Consider the following 18,686-nt stretch of genomic DNA (forward strand, 5'->3'; position numbering starts at 1 on the left):
AATACCACTTTTAATGAGTCTGAATCAATCTACCATGCTCTTAAATTGCTGGTAGACTTTGCAGCTCTTTTTCAGAGAAACCTTTTTTAAGGTTCCTGTAGACAAAATGAAAGCTGCGGCTTCAGAGTTTGTGAAGTTACAATAATTCTCTTTCTCTGTACTCTGTATTTTTCCCGCTTTTCATCGACTTTTTAAATTCTAATGGAATGTTATCACAAAGGTAAATATGATTTTTGAAATTAACAGACAATTATTGTTTGTGTACAATGGGAATATATGCTTATTTTTGTGCAGTGAAATATAAGTTGGGGGTTTGTCTCCTTAAATCTGTAGGTGCTTCGAACTGGGAATTTATTAAGTCACAGACATTTGTAAGCTTAATTGTTAATTATATCACTTTAATGCATTTCCATGCGATGAAAGCTTTCCCTTCACTGTATTTTTCTTTTCAGTGCTTTGTTCAGTGCTAGTTTTGGAAGTCTTTGTACAGTATTGTTTCCTTTCTTCTTTTGCATTGAGATATTTGAGAAAAAGCCTGCTACTCTTCACCAGTAGAATAAATGTTTAATTTGATTCAGTATCTTATTGCCTCTCTCCTTTTATGTGGTCTTGATTCGATTTTAATGAATAAAAGCTGCAAGAAGATTACAGGAAATACAGTCCCTCGTTTGCAAATCTAGATCATCAGTGATCTTCAGCAGTTTTACTCATAGATTGTACCATCCTTTTCTGGGACAAGTTCCAGATTGTTCAAATGAACATTAAGTCTTTAAGTTATTGTTCTTTAAATAAAAAGAATGACACAGTGAATTATAATTCAAAAAGCACTAGAGGCTGAGGTGCCCATTTGAAGCCACTTTTTCAAATGAATTGACACTCATTTTCAGTATTAACTAAATGCTGTAGTTCCCGATGTGTAAATAGGATAAATAATTTCAACAGAAGTGGTAACAGTGAAAGCTATGATAGAATTGCAGTACCGCTGGATTTCTTAAAAGCTGGTATTGTATGTGTAAATTGCACGTTTCAGAAGGTTCATGGGCAATCTCTTAAAATGAATAGAATGTGATATTTAAGAGTGATCTGTACTTAATACTTTCAAGAGCTACTTGTTTGTTTGTGAATTCACACAAAGCTGATGAATGCTGCTTGAGCCTTGTCATTAGTTGTCACTTACGTAGCAGTTTACATCTTCAGAGTGCTGTATAAACATAAGCTAATTACAACTTCCAAAGTATTGATTAAATTAAATATGTGGTAGAGAAGCTGGAATGAATTTTCTTAAATGCAGTAGTCTTGCTTGTCAGTGGATGATACTGATGTTAAAATACACTAGCTCAGTTTATTGAAGCTATGAATATATTACACTTATTTTCAAAACTGAAGGAAATATGTATTTTTCTCCTCTGCCTATCTGCCACTTGGCACTGGAGGTACTCGAATAACATAATGCTTTTCCAAGCGGTTCCTCGAGGGGAAGACTGAAGGTGCCTTGTTTTTTGAAGTCTCTGTTGTGACAATTTACACTGTAATTCAGTTTGGAAGAATCTTTAAAATTGTGATGTACTTATTATGTTTATCCTAACCAGAACACAGGATCTCTATATTAGCTCTAGTCAGCTTAGGAAAACTTTTTTAAAGTAGAACTTGTATGTACCAAATATGTATTCTTGACCGTTGTCTTCAAATATATTCAGACATGTTTCAAATCATCTCTTCTTTTAGTTTGGGCTATGAAATGAAAACTTTAAAAGAATCAGAAGATTCAGACCTGGTATACTTTTCTTTAAAAATTGTTCACTATAATTTTGATCAGAAGAGTCACTAAGTTCTCCCCATACTGAACTTAGAGTGGCAAAGCTTGTAGGGCACTATAAATGTGAAATCATGATGTGTATAGCTCTGAGGTTATTATTATTTTTTTTTCTATCTCTGAAATCAGAGTTTATTTCTTTCAGAGCACCCTGTAAAGGTTTATCGGGTTTTCATTTGCTTTCCTAAAGGGTAGTGAGTTGTGTAGAGTAGTGAGTTGGTGCATAACGAGGCATGGGAGCAGATAGTTCTGCCACGTCTTCCGATTTGTAAACCTACTTGGGATGGACGGGGCAATAAGATGGGCATGAAGAATATTTTATGTATATAAGTAAATCACAGAATATTTGTTCATTTCTTTATAGGTCAAATGCAAATCCTTTAGTATTTAAAAAATATGTAATCTTAAGTGAAATTTGTAATTTCATGTATTCTTAATAATAGGTTTTATATTAATCTTAAATGCAGCATATGTCGTTTGTTTCTATAGTGAATATTCTAAAATGCTATCTAAAATTTAATTGCATTTGTAATGAGAATGGTATCTCTGAGCATTATAATATTAATCAAAATAATACATGTAGGACTAACATTTCTGTATTACAGCACCTTTTACATTGTGATGGGTAAGGTATGTAGGTGGAGCCATAGATGATGCAGTGGTTTGGTTTTAATGTTGCTTTCTGTATTGCTTTTCATGTCCCATTTGACATGTTTCTGAAGAAACAAATGTGAGCTAGTTGAAATTTGCATAGAGCTGTTCTGAAAGACCGTGCTAAAAATAGTCTAGCTGGGTGTCAGATTTGGAAATTGGGTTAGGAAGCATCATTTTTAGGATTCAGTCTTTAGCAACTTGTAGATGATGCCAAATAGGGAGCATATGCAAACACAGTTGAGGATAGAGTTAGAATGCAAAATTATCTGAAATTCATATGACAAAATAAGTAGAAAGGACTTTACTGAACAATAACTTGCTAGTCTGTGTTACTGTAAAACAAACATCAAACTAGAATGGGCTGCTGGCAAGTGTGAGGTAGTGACACTTCTGTGCCTCTCGTCTTGCTTTTTCTCAAAGTTGTCTTGCTCTGGGACGTATTCACTTTTTCACTTCATTAAACAAACCAGGGTAAAACATTATTTTCTGTGTAAGTGAAGCACTCTCAGTAACTCAAGTACTATATGTAAGTAAAGTAACTTGTTATTTAACAAAAAAAGAAAAGTAGTTCAAGAAACATGACTGCTGACAAAACAGTTGGGAGGATGAGAGGGGCAGCTCTTCTACAAAAGAGTGGAAGGAGTTGGTAAATCTTCTACTGTACCAAACATACATGTAAAATGGAAAGTGACTGGTTACTTTTTATTTTGTTCCCTGTAAAAATTATTTTTGCTGAATTTTGGGATAAATTGCTGAATTTAGAACAGCAATGAAGATGGTGATGGAAAATACATTCTTTGAGTGGCCAGATTTATTTTTTTCTAAATTGGTTAACTAGCGACAGGATCAACCTGCTTGGGATTCTGTTGTTTTCTGGTTCAGTCCTAGGTGAAAAGGCACTGTAGAGGCTGTCCCTTTCAGAGGGATTGTTCTCTTCAGCATGCACACTGTTGAAGAATTTTTTTACAGGGCCTTCTAGAGTTACTGTGTTAAGTCGTGCTGCCTTTCAGTCTCTTGGCCGTGTAGCTCCTCTTCCATTCTTGGCCCCTGCCCTTAGACACTCCTAACTGCAGGAGTCAAAGGCTTTTACATACTAATAAATTAAACCTGGGAGTGTTCCTAGGAATCGGTGCTTTGTAATTTGCACTCTTAGAGAGGTCCCTGGCAGGCTCGGGGTCTGTGTCCTGTAACAATTCCTAGGCATTATCAGAATGCTCCAGGCACTACAAGCGGTTCGGAGGTTATGAAAACTGACTGATATAGATGTAAGCTATTCCCTGCCAGCTGGCTTCAAGTGAATGGGAATGTTTCTGGGCACAGTTTCATGTCCTAATAGAGATGGAACCTGAGATTCTTTACTTTCTCCACCTGCACTGGCCTTGCACTATGTTCCATAGCATACTACTAGATATTTTGGAAATAAAGCACAGAGACCCAAATTAGCATCTCTATAACCTTAAAAGAGAAGATGTAGGTGGAATTTTCATCCATGTTCAGTTTGTAATTTCCCACAGCGGATGACACCACATGAGTTATTTGGTGGAGTTTCAATCCTATTTTCATCCTTGTTACGGTCAATTCCATTTTACGTGTTCGTTTTCTGTGTCCCTTTCTGTGAGAATGTCTTTCAGCAGGAGGTGGATGCTTTAGATTGTCATGGTCAGATTTGAATAATTTGTTTGGAGGAAACAGAGCTTCATGGTTTTTGTTTCCTTATAATGACAGAAAATCGGAGCTGGAATTTAATCGTAGAATAAAAGAATTAAAAAATCTTCACTTACAAATTCAAGTAACAACATTAGTTATACTCCTGATGCTTCGTGGATCTGTTCAACATCTGTCTGCCTGTGAAATGTGGTTTTCCACATCTCCATTAGGCCTTCTCAAGGGAAGTGTGTTAATTTTACCAAGGTCAAGACCATTTCTTTTACGAGGCTTCTCCATAGTATGAAGTTTCCACAATGGTTGGTTCTAGTCGCGGTCATCTCATTATGGAAAGTAGCTAACTACACTTTTTTGGTGACTTAGCTATTAGAGGACAGGTAAAATATCCAGTGGCTTTAACATCTTGAGTCTTTTGGATTGTCTATATTTGAGAGGGAATTTATAGAAAAAGTTGATTACAAAAGAGTCAACTTTTAGGAACTTTCCTTGATAATTTTTCTCTGCCACATGTTTCTGTCAGTTAATATGTTGGTGATACCACTACAAAATGTTCTCCGTTGTACTGTTGGGTAAGGTACATGGGGTGTATATTTCTGTATACCTTCTCTATTCTCCACAGCTTTCATGGCTTTAGTGCTTTCTTAAACAGCCTAGGCATTTGAGAATCAAGGTAGCCAGAGTCTCTGAGGAATGGTCTTTGGCTTAGATATTAAAAACTGTTACATGCAGTAATGTCAAATAATGTTTCGCTCCTCTTTCTATCAGCGGGCAGTGAGGTGGAAGAGACCTTTGCAGAAAGTAGTCAATCTGATTTGATTCATTAACCTTTAAATTCATCTCTCTGTGTGATATATCAACCCAGGGTTGAGACCCATACAAACTAGGTCAATTTATGGATCATGTGAGGATATGGGACAACATCCTCAGGGCTATCTTTTGGAATGTGAAGTTACCCGAGGTCAACTTGATGCTCTCAGTTCTGCTCCAGAATTCTGCTGATTACCTTTCTCTTTGCCTGATCAGGAGCTTTGGTCTGTGCTTTGGTCTGGGCTCACTTTCTGCCCAGAATCACCTGTAAGGTAAGACGAGATGCAGCAATAGTAATCCTGTTGGACAAGGCAGTTGTTTCAAGATCGTATGAAAAGCACCAGAATGCTACATTTATTTTCAGATTATTCTTCAATCCGTGTAGCATGGGCTTCACTCACTTTCTTGCATGGATGCTGCAGTGGCTTCTGGGGTGAGCACCCTTACAGTAGTCTCTAGTGAGAAATATCCTAGGTACTGACAGGAAAGATGGTGCAAGATACACCTACGTGGTTGAACAGGCCCCTTTCAAACTACTGTACGTGCTGAAGCAGGTATTCCAGAATGTCAGGATCTGAAATCAACTCAGGTTTCACCTTCATCATCTTTGGCTTTCACAAATAGAGAATTCCTCAGTAAGACTGGAATCTTACCAACCTACAGTTTCTAAAGGTTTATTTGTGGTGCAGTGTTCAAGGTGGGGACTTCTCAGCACAGATAGAGAGACCTGTAATATGGTTATTCGTGTTCTGAGTACAGCTTTGGCATTTTTGCACCACCAATATGGGCTTCAAAATTGGCTTGGGGGATGTTCTGGCACATTGAAAGTGAGCATGCAGTCATGTGACTCAGTTACCTTCCAACTTTATATTTCATAGTTCATGCTGATAACTAAATTACTTGGGTATACATTTAGTAGTCAGGTATATCTTTGTTTGGAGGATGAACAGAAATTCTGCTTCCATCATTTCTCTCTGAGTGCGGTGGTGTAGTTCAGACCTTTGACGGGATCCTCTGCCTTCCTTCCATGGCATATTATACAAATTCTGGCCACATGAGAATCAACAAAAATCTGCATAAATTGGTCTCCTTATATTTTGAATTTTGAGCATAAAGTGTATTTTTTCAGGGCAATATTCAAAGTTATTAATACTTGATTGTGATAAAGTTTTATATGAAGTAATTTGAAAATCCCCACGTACTATTTATTGGACTAATGTTGCACTAAATTTACATATGTTTTGGAGTTTTCAGATGAGAAGTCAAAGATCAAATGCATATAGTGGGAGATTCTTCCGTTGTTCCCAGACAACTATGAATAAAATTGATAGTGGAGGATCGTGTTGTTACTGTCCGTGTTGTTTCCCCACTTAAATAAAGACAAAGGGAGGTACTCAAATTAGCGCCGTTTTGGGAGTCATGTAAGATCCTTTTGTTTAATATTGTAGCAGTCATTCACCGATTACAGCGGGAGTTGAGGGGGCTTTGGCCCATTCACTGGTAGGGTTTAGTGTACCCTGCGTGTTCCAGGTCATGCACTGCAAGAGGGAGCCCTGTGGCTGCACAGCTTCCCAGCCCAGGTCTGGAATTGGAAGCGAACTTCACTAGATGCTGCAAAGACATAACAGAAAGATCTTGCAGTTAGTAATTCAGGTAGTAACACACTGTTTGTAGTCAATACCGCCTTGTTTCTGCATGAAAAGTTCATACTTGGTCTTCCTATTTTTTTTTTGTCTTCCATGTTTAAGGGCAAAACTTTTTTTACTTAATTGGGAGCAATAAGCATTGGTGAAATCGTAGAGCTGGGCTTTTTTGGTAGCCTGATTTTTCAAAAGACGCTGTCAAAACAGGAATATCTTTAAAGACAGTTATTTTAGAGAAATGTTTCATTAAACATTGGACCTAGATAGTTGATTGAAGAAGTCTATTTCACAAAATTCTGTGGATAACATTAAAGGCTGCTTTTTTCACGGTGTATGTTACAAAGCATACTTTCTTCTCATTGGTATGCTAAAAAGCGTACTTGAATTGCAGTTTTAGCTTTGCTCAGATACTGGGATTGGGTTTTTTAAGAAAAAAAAATTTTAAAAGCTGGATAGTATTAAATCTTCCTAATAAGCAAGTCTCTCTTCCACTTAATTTGTGCTTTTGTTGTGGCTAACAAATAATTTGCTGTATGGGTTTTTCTGTACACCATTGATAGAATATATAAGCTTGTCATCCTAGTGTGCTGGAAATGCTACACTCAAATCAAGTGTTCCTTTCTGGTTTTGTATATCCTCACCTGCTCCTCACTGTAAATCATTGAGATGTCAAGAGCAGTGATTAATTAAGCTGCACGTGCAAGTGCTTTTTTTCACCTGTCAAGTAGGAAGAAAACTTACTATAGTGAATTGTGTGATGCCGTTTAATTCATTTCTTCTTATTCCAAGCTCTGAGATTTGCAGAAATATTTTACAGTCTTACTTTCATTAACGTTTCTGTATTAATAACATGGCGTGAGTTGGGAGCTATGACTGTCCCAACTTATACTACAGGAAGGATTGTGTTTAAGGCTCTGGGAACATAAATAATCGTGGTCTCGAGGCTGCGTGTGTTTTTATCTCATGCTAGTCAAATGACTTTAAACTGGCTTCTTATTTAAATAAACCAATTAATAGTGCATAACTACCTATCAATTTCTTATTTATGTGTATGTATTGTAATATATATGTAATTTTATTGGAATTTGAAAAGCTTGGATGTTTTTCACACTCTTCGGGGCAAACAAGGAAATTAAATTGTATAGTGATCTTAATCTATTATTAAAAGGTCCTGGAAAAGGAAGATTACAAGGTAGATTCAGGTTTTGAATCGGTTTTGCCATTGGTTTAGCAGCGGGTGGGCAGGCAGATGCCTGCTCAGAGTAGAACCTATTGCCATTTTTCACCATTGATAGAGTAGCCTTTCAGAGTCAATGAGCTCTGTCAATGTGAGCTTGTCAAGGCTACAACTTCATAGACCTGAGAGGCGGTTTGAGAGGTCAGCCCTTTTCAGGTTTGCTGTGATGCAAATGAACTTTAATGCTTAAACAACTATTGGAATTTTTATGTCTGCTCCTTGTTCTTTTTTCTTCACAAAGTCATTGACGAGACATTCAGTGCTTTTTAAATTGGAAGTTGCATTGTGCTAAAGACCTAGTACAGATTTACGGAGGGCTGAAAGCAGTTAGATCATGTTCTTTTCATGGTGCGATTAGAATCAAATCGATTTCCCTACAGCCTTCAGCATTCAGATGGCAATTTTAACAAAGCTTGGGGGCTAGACAAGGGACAAAACGACTGAACTGAATGTTAATTACACTCTGCAGCCTTATTTTCTTTTGATTTGGAGCTGACTGGCAACTAAATTAACAAAAGTGTGACCATAACTGCTGCCCTATTTTCATTTAAAAGGAGAGCAGACTCTAAAAGGCTATCTTTACAAAGAAACAAGTGAGGTCTACTGATTATTGTTAAAGGGCACTGTCTTTAAAAACATAATAATAACAATAACCCCGAAAATACTCAGTTCCCAATTGATGTGATAAATTAGTCACTGGTACATCCACCTTCGGATAATTCTTTGACTTGTGCGTTTTAAAATAAAACATGATAAAAATTCAGTGTAATGATTACTCGTAGATAGCAATGATCTAATTTTAATCATGTGACCGCGGTACATGCTTAGATGTGTTTCCCCACAACTGCTTCAGTATTAAAGTAGGGAGAAACTGGTGTTTGAAAAGCGAGATGTTAATATCTGGTGGGTAAGGAATAACTTGTTGTCGGATTTTTATTTTACTCAGACGTTCTTGTTCTCGTGACAGCATTTGGTTTGATTTGCTAAGGTTCATTTACAGTACTTGTATTTTGTAGTAATAACAGCAAGATGCTTTCTCATCCCTTCCCCGCACCCCTCTCTGCCTTGTAAGGAAGCTGCAGCTGCACTAAGTTGTATTTGATCCTTGTCATTGCTCCGTCCTTTTGCACCTGCAGCTCTGTTGGTCTCATCTTAACACCTGGCACCATGAATTATCCTCTTTTTATTCATAGTCAGTAGCAAATCCCATTTAGAGCTAAGCAGTATATATTCTGGCAGTCAAATGACCATAAATGTCAGAATGTATTTCTCAAATGTAAATATAACTGAATAATTATATTCAAAATGCTGTGAAACTTTACAGCACAGAGTGTCCTTTAATACTAGCATGAATAATCTTAAAAAGCTGTGCAGAACAGCTTTCAGGATTCTCTTATCTGAAGGATCGAGTGTGGAGAACACAGGCAGTAAAACTGCTTTAGAATGCTAAATACTGGGTTTGCTCTTTATACAAGTCACAGACTTAGTAATATTCATTTGTGCCGTTTACTGTAACTTCCTGCATTTGGTTTTCAGTCTCTAAAATCTGGGTATGAAACTAACAAAAATTCCTCTCTTGTTTAGGGTATTGCGTATTTGCACTTGACCTACAGCATTGCAAAATAGTTTGCAACGTTTGTCAGTTTAGATGCCAACCTTCTTAGAAGCATTTAGACCACTGGTACTGGGGGAGCAGTGTTCCTGCTTTTGTACTTAAATCGTTTCAAAACTTCTGTGGTTTTAAAGTTCTGACTACTACAAGAACTGGAAAGCACATGTATGAACAAGTTTTTGTTCCGAAATGGTTGAAGATAGTTATTTGGGTGTCATAAAAAGTTATTTCTGTTCTAGTTACTATTTAATACCAGAGAAGTTTTGATAGTACTACAGACCACCCTGTACTCAGTCACTGTCCTGTACCTCTCTCCTTTTCACACAAAAGCAGCTGCAAAACAAAGTTTTTCTAAAACCAGTCAAGAGTAAAATTCTTTCTCATTTGTCTTCCAGACACGAAGATCGATTGAGAAGTTATTAGAATGGGAAAACAATAGGTTATACCACAAGGTGAGTGCCGCAGGGAGCAGCTTCGTACTGTTGGAGTTTGAATTGCACAGTATGGAAACAGATGCTTTTGTTGAACGAAAAATATGAAAGGTGGACAAATGGGCTAGTCTGTGTGCTGCAATAAAATACAGCTCATTTTTCTTCTTTTTCTTTCCTCCTTGTCTAGCTGTGCTTGCATTGGAGACTAAGCAAAAGGAAATGTGAAACGAATAACATGATGGAATATGTAAGTTAAAGGGCTGTTTTGTGAGTTTCTCTATTAAATGATCATTTATTTTGCTTCTGATCTTATTCTTTTCATGATTATTAATCAGTAAAGGTGTCAGGAGCTTAATCGCCTGAGTGCAAGGATTTTCTACGGTTCACAGATGCATGGTTTCATGTGCAGGACTGATTTATAAAGTTATGAATGACTTGAAAACAAGGCTTCACTGTGTTCTGAAAAATAATAAATTAATTGCCAAGATAAAATAGCTTGAACATGTGCTGATGGAGTGTGAAATTTTAGATGCTGTATAAAGAATAACCACAACTTTGGTTACGCAGCAAGTCAGATATGGCTGTTTTATATAATGCTAATCAAGTCTAAAAGTATGGAAGAAGACCTTTCAACTAAGCTGTTGGAGCTTAAGAAACCTTTACCCTTTTTAGATTTTAACTGCCCCTTACCTCAACTGTCTTGAAAGTATCTTTATCTCTAAGTGGTGTCACTAAAATATTTTCAAGTCAGTCTCTGGAGTTTTAACTCAGTTCAATCTTTGGCTGAGATTCCGTAAGCCCTTCTTGGAAATATACAGTGAGAAGTTATACGTGGTTTAAAATGAATGATGTCCAATGTGGGATTTCAGGTTGTTTAGCTTGCAGCCTTCTTTTTTGGTGCTGTTTTTATTTTCAAAATGTCTTGGAGGCACATAGAATAGGATGAAATCAAACTGCTAAAAATATAAGAAACATTAGAATTTGCATAATTCCTTTTAATGCTCTAAGAATTAGGTGGTAGGAAGGGTTAACTTTTTAAAAATAAAGATTAGCCTTTGAGAAATACCTACTGTATTAGTTCTACCTTATCTGTGATCTTTCATTATGTGGTACTTAGTCTATTCTTTGAAACAACAAAGCTATCATGCATATAAAAATTTTAAAAGTGATTAAATAGTTGGAAATTATGTTAAAAGACTCTTTCTTTTAGTCTTACCCTTTTTCCTGTTTCTACATTAGATCTTATTTCTAGTCTGAAACATAAGATCTTTGAAATACATTTTTTACAGAATGGCTCTATTCAGTTCACTGAATAAGCAGACTTTTTGTAACATCTATTCTTCAAAATTTTTTGGTTTAGGTGTATGAGATGTGACTGAAAATGGAATAAAACAAATTTCAGAAAGCAGATTTGAGCTTTGCCTAAATGAAGGGGGTTTTATTTCAGTGAAAATTTTGTTTTTCTACAGGAAAGCATTGTCAGGTCCAATGTTTTGCAGATTCAATTGATAAACACACACACAATGCTAGTTTTGTAAATACTAAGGCCCTGCAACATTTACAGATGAACATTCATTCTGTTAAATAAAATTTAAAATCATTTGACCTGTTTACTAACTTGTAAGCACGGCTATATAGTTCTACAGGATAAAGGTGGAAGATCTTGTTTTCAATTTGTGAAACATTTAATATATTATCTCTGGATACATTTCATGAGAAAATTTTTACAAAACTTCTCTGTACCGTTTTCTCATTTTCAGTGAATTGATTTGCTAGTCTCTTAAAAACTACCCTTAATGTAACTTTAATGATTTATTTTTAAACATATTTATCCTCAATTTTTTTTCAAAAAAGTGATTTAAATTGGACCTAACCAAAACTTGGTGCTTTGGCAACTTGAGGTTCTAGATCCAGTTGTAGATGCTAAATTAAATAATTAAGTAAATTAAATAAAGATAAGATATTCTTACACTTTTGGCATAAACATAGTGTTCCAGCTTTACGTTTTGCTCCCTTTTTGAAACCTTGCCTGGATATCAGAAGCCCTGGTATTTCTGAAGCATCCAGTCATTGACTCATGTGGGTGATCGATGGATTTTGAGCAGTTTGCATCGCTTCTGAAAATCAGTCCCTTCTGCATATCTATAAATGTAAAATTATGCACCTGATTTTGGTATTCATTATTTCAGAAGTGTTTGCCTTAGAAATAAAATTAGAGCCTGACTTCTTTTCTGATGCTCAGTATGCTATCAGAGATAGAAGTGTTTACTCTCTAAGCAGCCAAGGTGTGTTCTCCTTTACAATCAAAAACTTTTAGAAATTACTTTTTAACTACTTAGAAAGGCAAGCTCCCTGTACAAGTAAAATCCTTAGCATTTATTTGTTTATGAGTGCAGCCATGCCTCTGTATTATGACTGTCTCTCTGAAGAAAGAAAATGCACGAGTGAACATTCTCTTTAAACTTTCAATTTAAAGTAGGACAAATACTTGGATTGTGATCTGGAGTGTTCCCTACCCTGTGTCCGTAGCTCAGAAACACATCCATTAAATTTGAATTGGGACCATAAGAATAATCATGCAAAAGCATTAGTCAAGTTTCTTAACTTGCAGATTTGTTAGATATGGGAGCTTTGCAAAGGTTGATACACCTTTCTATACAAGTTTTGAAGTATAAACGTGATTTAGAATCCTGTATTAAGTGGAAACAATTTTGAAGTAAAGGGAGTCGCATGTGGGATTGAAAATTAACTCTGCATACGTTGTGCCTGCTGGGTTTTTTTTAAGTGAATATGTTTATCTCATATTTTTTTCCTAATAAATTAATTATAATCAAGAGTAATTATGTAGTAGCTTAGTTCATTTTGTTTAGATGTGTTAGGTATTGGTAGGCAAACTTTTCTGATTTAATTTGATTCTTTATGAGTTTTGGTTTTCTAGCCTAAAACAATTATATTGAGCATGACTTTTCTGATGATCTCCTACTTAAGAAAAGCACTGTGATCTTTGAGCATCATCACAACTTGATGTACTTAAAAAAAGGAAAAAAAAAAAAAGCGGGGGGAATAGCATGTGAATTATTGTGTTAGACAATAGAATTGCTGCCATCTTCCATTTAATATATATTTATTTTCTTTTTATACAGGTCATCCTTATAGAATTTTTACCAAAGACACCGATTTTTCGACCGGATTAGCATTTGATTTATTTATAGAGACTTATTCAAGTATGTTGTCTTTCCAATGGTGCCTTGCTTGGTGCTCTCCTGGTGGTGACATAATGTTGGTTCTACGGAATCTTGTGGTGTTTTCATTCTTTTTTGTTTTTTTTTGTTTTTGTTTTGTTTATTAAAAATAAGAGCATGTTCTAAGTGCATTTGGTCAGAGTCTGCAAAGTCATTTCACGCAACTGTTAACTACTACTTAAGTTATTATTACTTTTACTACTTCTGTTTATTAATGTATCTTGATTTTCAAAGTCTTTTATATGTGTGCGCGCGTGTGTGTACATATATATATTACTATAAATACACAGCTGAAAATGGTATATAAGTGAGCAGGTATTTTTTTATCCCAAAATGACACAACTGATTGACTGTACGTTGTGCAAGTCCTTTTAATCATTCATTTACATGCTGAAGTACCTTCTGAGATCTTCCTAAACTTTTGTCAGTGACTAGTCAATTGTAAATATTTTTATTTCTTTTTGGGATATTGGCTAGCCTCTTCCAACAAAAGAAGGAGATAAAGTTCTTTTTGGAAACCAAATGTCATTGCATTAGCAGAAGTCTCTGTGCTTTTCGAAGAAGTCCTGTCAGCTGGTTCTGAAAAAGTTCTTATTTAAGGATTAAAAAAATAATAAAGGCAGCAAAGTAGTATTATTTTACTCAGAGTAGAAGAATTGCTGAGAGAATTGCATGCATCTGGTTAGTAGAACTCAAGATCACAAAAATATATTAGTATTGCAGTTTATAATGTAGCTGTTTTAATTCAAGCTAATGCCATCTATCAGCCTTATTCCTACTGTTTACCAGATCGTGTACACAGGGGTGCAGAAGGATTTGTTTTACTAAAACTTACTGTCCAAGAGGACCTTTCAGGGTTTTTTTTATTTGTTTGGGTTTTTTTCTTGTTGTTGTTTTAAAGCCACATAAGCAGGAAAAAAGTTATTGAAGAAATCTTGAACAGTACAGTTCCAGATGCAAATGCAGATGCCATGTATTAAAAATAATTAAAGCAGGGTACACCGGGCAACAGTGTAAGTTTAAATGTGTTAGATAATTATTTATTGCACCCTTGCTTCTGCTCATTTTGGTTTACAAAGCTTGTTTTCTGCACAAGTATAAGACTTTTTTTTTAACTGGATATATGATATATGCTTGGGTCAGGCCAGTTGTGTTTTGTTTCTTCTACTTATATCTTAGTTGTACATATCTTCACACATAGTTGTCTGGGTTTTTTTAATTGCAACTCAGTCATATTTTTAAATTTGCTTTAGGTATCTAAAATTACTGTACATGAACATTTATTGTAAGTTAAGAATATGTTCCTTGTACAATTGTGGTAGCAAGCAATAATGTGAATATATGAAAAACCAGATATACTCTGCTTAATATTTGTATGAATGAAAAGTTGATACCACTACAAGAATAATCTTCTCTTTCTAATCTTTTAAATACAAGTTTTATTTCAAGGTAATATAATACAGGTACCTTGATGCTGTGAACTATTTTTCTATGTCTTCAAAATATTTATTCTCTGTAAAATATTCTCTAGCGAGTATTATATTCTTAAATTGTTGATAGTGGGAGTGGTCTAGAAAGTTTTAAGTTTTCTTAAATCTAAGCCTTCTGTATCTGTTCCCAAAACTCATCCTTTGCTCAGCTTTTGTCCGTGGATTCCTGCTGTTTATTTTGAAAATAGCTCAGCTATGCTTTTCATACAAGCCTACAAGTGTGTTTCTTTGACTTGAAAGAAGATTATTTTTAATTAACAAATACCAGTTTTGTGCTGCCCCAGTCTTCTGGGTCCCACGGTGGTTTCTCTCCAAAGTTAACTGGTTATAAATTTAAAAAAAAAAAAAACAAAACACAACAATTTCAGCCTCTTCTCTAGTACAAATCTGGTTCTGCAGCACTCCCCCTCTCACTCAAAAGTATTAGTTATAATCTCGGACCAGTTTCAGGCTGTGTGGGAGGCCAGAAGCCCAACACTGATGGCAGCTGAGGTTGTAGAGGTTGGGGGTACAGGGGGGAGGCTGGAATTGGAGAGAAATGATAACTGGTGATAAATACTGATGACTAGAAATATATGTTGATTTCTTCAAGTGTCAGGTTTAAATGAAATTAATATCGAATCGTACGAGGCCTAGATTTTTACTACCAAAATTCTCCGTTGACTGTATAGATAGGCTTGTGTCACGGATGCATTTTTCCACTGGTAGTTTGTTAGTGTCGAGGGATAGATTGGACGTGGTTTGCAATAGGTTCAAAGCAGCACTGCATTCAGCGTGAGCCACCTGCCTTAGCTTACTACCCAAACTTCCCGTGCTACGCTCTGTGACACCACGACTACCTTGCCAGCAGCACCCAAACCTACCTACAGTAAAGCTAATTTGAGTGCAATGTGTGCTAAAACTAGAGCAGTGAACAGAGCGGGGTTGACAGGTTTAGAAAGAGTATCTCATTAGTAAAGCTTCTACGTAAGCAGTAGTGCTGGTTAAGATCCTCTCTACTTCTAGGTGCATCTGCGTCTACTTAGCTAGCAGGCATTTCTGTATTTTAATTACGACTCTCTCTCTAAAAATTCTAGTATAGGGGTCTGAAGTAGAATTCTGAGCAAATAAAAAGTTAAATCCATTAGTAAGGAGACCAGACTAATTGCCTTTTAAAGCATTTCTGATACTTTGTTAAAGCAGTATCTCTGGCTTAAAATGCAACCAGGAGACTTGACAAACTGCGTTTATATATAAATGAGTCTTGCTGAAAAGTTCTCTTCCCTTGATGAAGCAGTACACTCACCTAGTTTGAATGTTACAAGACATTTTCGTACAATCCCTTTCAATTCATTAATTACAATGATAGAAATTTAACATGTCAGGAACTTTAATCAACTATTTAATGCCTGAAGCAGTCATCAGGATTTTCCTTTGATGTTGTTTCTAAAATACTGAATCTATTTATTTTGTGTGCTAGTGGGAAGACATCCATTACCTCCTTTCTGTCTAATTGGCAAAGGATGAAGTGGCAACAGTTTGAGCCGGCCAGAAGCTGTAGTCGGAGTTCAGTACTTCGCTAAAATAAATATTACATTGTACTAATCTGTTCAGCCCCTTGCAACTCATCAGTCCCTCCAAATTATCTTATCTATTTCCCATTTCCTCGAATAGTAAGAGTTAGGTACCTGCTTGATATTCATCATTTAACAAATGCTTCACCTTTAGCCTGAAAAACTAATGGTAAAGGCATTAATGACTCCCTGTGAAGGCTAATTAGTATTTTTAGGTATAGCGGTCTTTAACTGGCCAGTAAAGATTTCTTTATTACTGTAATATAATCAAAATTAATTATTTTTCACCTTTTTAGTGATAGGTAGAAATTAGTCTTGAGGGGAGAAAGCTTTCTGTCTGACCTTACAGGAAGAATTCTGTAGAGATCATATGTCATTGAATAGCTAGGATTTGAAGTTTTTACTGGGATTGGCAAACTTCACCAGAAATTAAAATGTTTGTGAAGTTACACAAAGTCAGTAAATTTTTTGTGATAGCTCAGTAAAAGTAACTTTCATAAGCTATGCATGCAAATCCAGAAATGTCCATGGCAAATCTAAAATTTCCCATGATACTCCCAAGTAGAGTGATTGTAAAAACTTTTTACAGTACTTTGATGTAAATTATAATCTCTGAATCGATTTGTTAAATGATACTTTTTTTTGTAAATCTTGAGACCATGGCGTTTAAATGTAATATTCTCTCTGAGATATATGCTTACTTAAAAGTCAGGGTTTTTTTTCCTAAAAGTCATGATTTAGCCCTGAAGGTTTTAGAAGAGGAGCTTTAAAATGCAATCTGTAACTGCTCAGAAGCCAGAAGGCAAAGAAAAAGAACTTGTCTTTATTCCCTTCCCTCCACTCCCCCCCACCCCAAAGTCTTAATTTTAAATCGGTCCCCTTGTTTTGGGAGCCCTAGCTTATGGGTTTTGAGCAGCTGGCAATAATGCAAATTGTCTACCGAAAAAAACCCCATTTGAATTCTGAACAATTTAAAGAGATCATTTTAATTGAAGAGGCAAAAGACTTGTTAAGCAAAGAAAATCCCTGGTTCTTTTAAGTTCTCCCAGCACTGCTGTTGAGTAATTAAAAGAAGGATCATGATGACCCTACATTAGGTCAAAATCCAGATGATTTTATGTAAAGGAAATGCTCAATTAGAGAGGTCTCGGAGCCCCAAATGTCTTGGATTCATAGTAGTGACTTATTAAGGGTAAGTGGGGCTGGCTAGTTTTGTGTCCGTGACTAAAATCATTTATGTTGCTCGTCAGCAACCTTGCTTATGAAAAGAAAGCATTTTAGAAATAAGATCTGTATTCACCGCTAATTTGCTGTAATTTCTGTGCTGCTTCTCCCTATAGCCACGTTGCATTTCCATCACAAACAGCTAAGTGTATGATCGTTATAATGCCTTTAATAGCCATATTGTAGGTAGAAATATTAACTTCTCAGGGACTAATAGGAAATATGAAAATGGAGTTAACGAGCTGAATGCCTATCTGCATGAAGGCTTACTTTGCAAACGGCACCCTAGAAAACTTCTGATTGTAATATGCATGACCATTATGAATGTTATCAATATACAGCTATGAGAGCTCCCTTTACCCTGTATTATTAGGCTGCTGAATGTCAAAGTATGTTCGGTAAGGATAAATGAAGTTTTTTGCTAATTTGGGTAGAGTCGTTATTTCTAATGGTGCTAACCTTCTTAATTCCTGTGTTTATGCTTTGTAAAGTTCTCTCCGTAGGCTGGGTAAATCAGGGGATACTGGTGTAATGAGGAAACGTATCATTCTTCTTAAGGGAGTGGGAAAGTCTCAAGGGGAGTACTCTAGAAACAAAAACTTTCACTGCTGAAAACATCATGCATTTATTCTTCGTTAGTTACAGATCTCCATTTGGGTTGTTTTGTTGGTAACGGTATTTCACAGTTCATTAATTTTTGAACTTCGTTTTTTTGCACACTGATGTTTCAGTCAGCGTGGGCTGAATTAGAGACTATTTTTGAAAATTAAAAAAAAAGAGTCCTTGTATGAAACTTCATATGCTGACACTTGTTGTGCTGGTGTGTGTATCTCCACCACATGACACCTGGGTAATACATCTTTTATAAACTAAATTTTATCGTTTTCATGGAAGATAGCATTTAAAAAAATTCTTCTGCTTTAACTCATTAGTATTTCATTAAAATTTATTTTCTTAAAAAAAGATTCGTAAATACTTGACTCCTCAGAATGCAACAGATCATTAGGAAAGATTTAGTGAGGCAAAGGATGAAACATAGGAATTAGGAGAAGCAAAACCCCAAAGACTGAATTTGAGGATTAGATTTGGAATTATCCAAATGTGATGGAAAATAGTTTTGAACTGTATGAAATGGTATTGAATAATGAAAGTTAAGTAAAAGCTAGCAATCCGTTTCAGTAGTTATGTAGACTGTCTTAATTTCTGTTACACTGTTATTTTAACAAGTGTGGTGTTAATTTATTTTGGTTGTGCCCTGATTCATAGACAACTCTGCTATTATGCAGGTTTGGAGGTAAGCTTCCTTCTAAACTCA

The 18,686-nt window shown here is 35.7% G+C and overlaps 1 protein-coding gene across 1 annotated transcript in view; it reads left to right on the forward strand.

Annotated features, from left to right (window-relative positions):
- Positions 1–17,796, forward strand: part of CHIC2 (cysteine rich hydrophobic domain 2) — a 29,452-nt gene extending 11,656 nt beyond the window's left edge. Inside the window, exons 4-6 of the mRNA XM_054203207.1 lie at positions 9,827–9,883; positions 10,050–10,109; positions 13,006–17,796. Coding sequence (XP_054059182.1) covers positions 9,827–9,883; positions 10,050–10,109; positions 13,006–13,056 — 168 coding nt within the window. The 3' untranslated portion in view covers positions 13,057–17,796. The remainder of the gene's footprint in view (positions 1–9,826; positions 9,884–10,049; positions 10,110–13,005) is intronic.
- The last annotated feature ends 890 nt before the right edge of the window (positions 17,797–18,686 follow it).

The sequence above is a fragment of the Rissa tridactyla genome, chromosome 5 (assembly GCF_028500815.1).
Source record: "Rissa tridactyla isolate bRisTri1 chromosome 5, bRisTri1.patW.cur.20221130, whole genome shotgun sequence".
Lineage (NCBI taxonomy): Eukaryota > Metazoa > Chordata > Aves > Charadriiformes > Laridae > Rissa > Rissa tridactyla.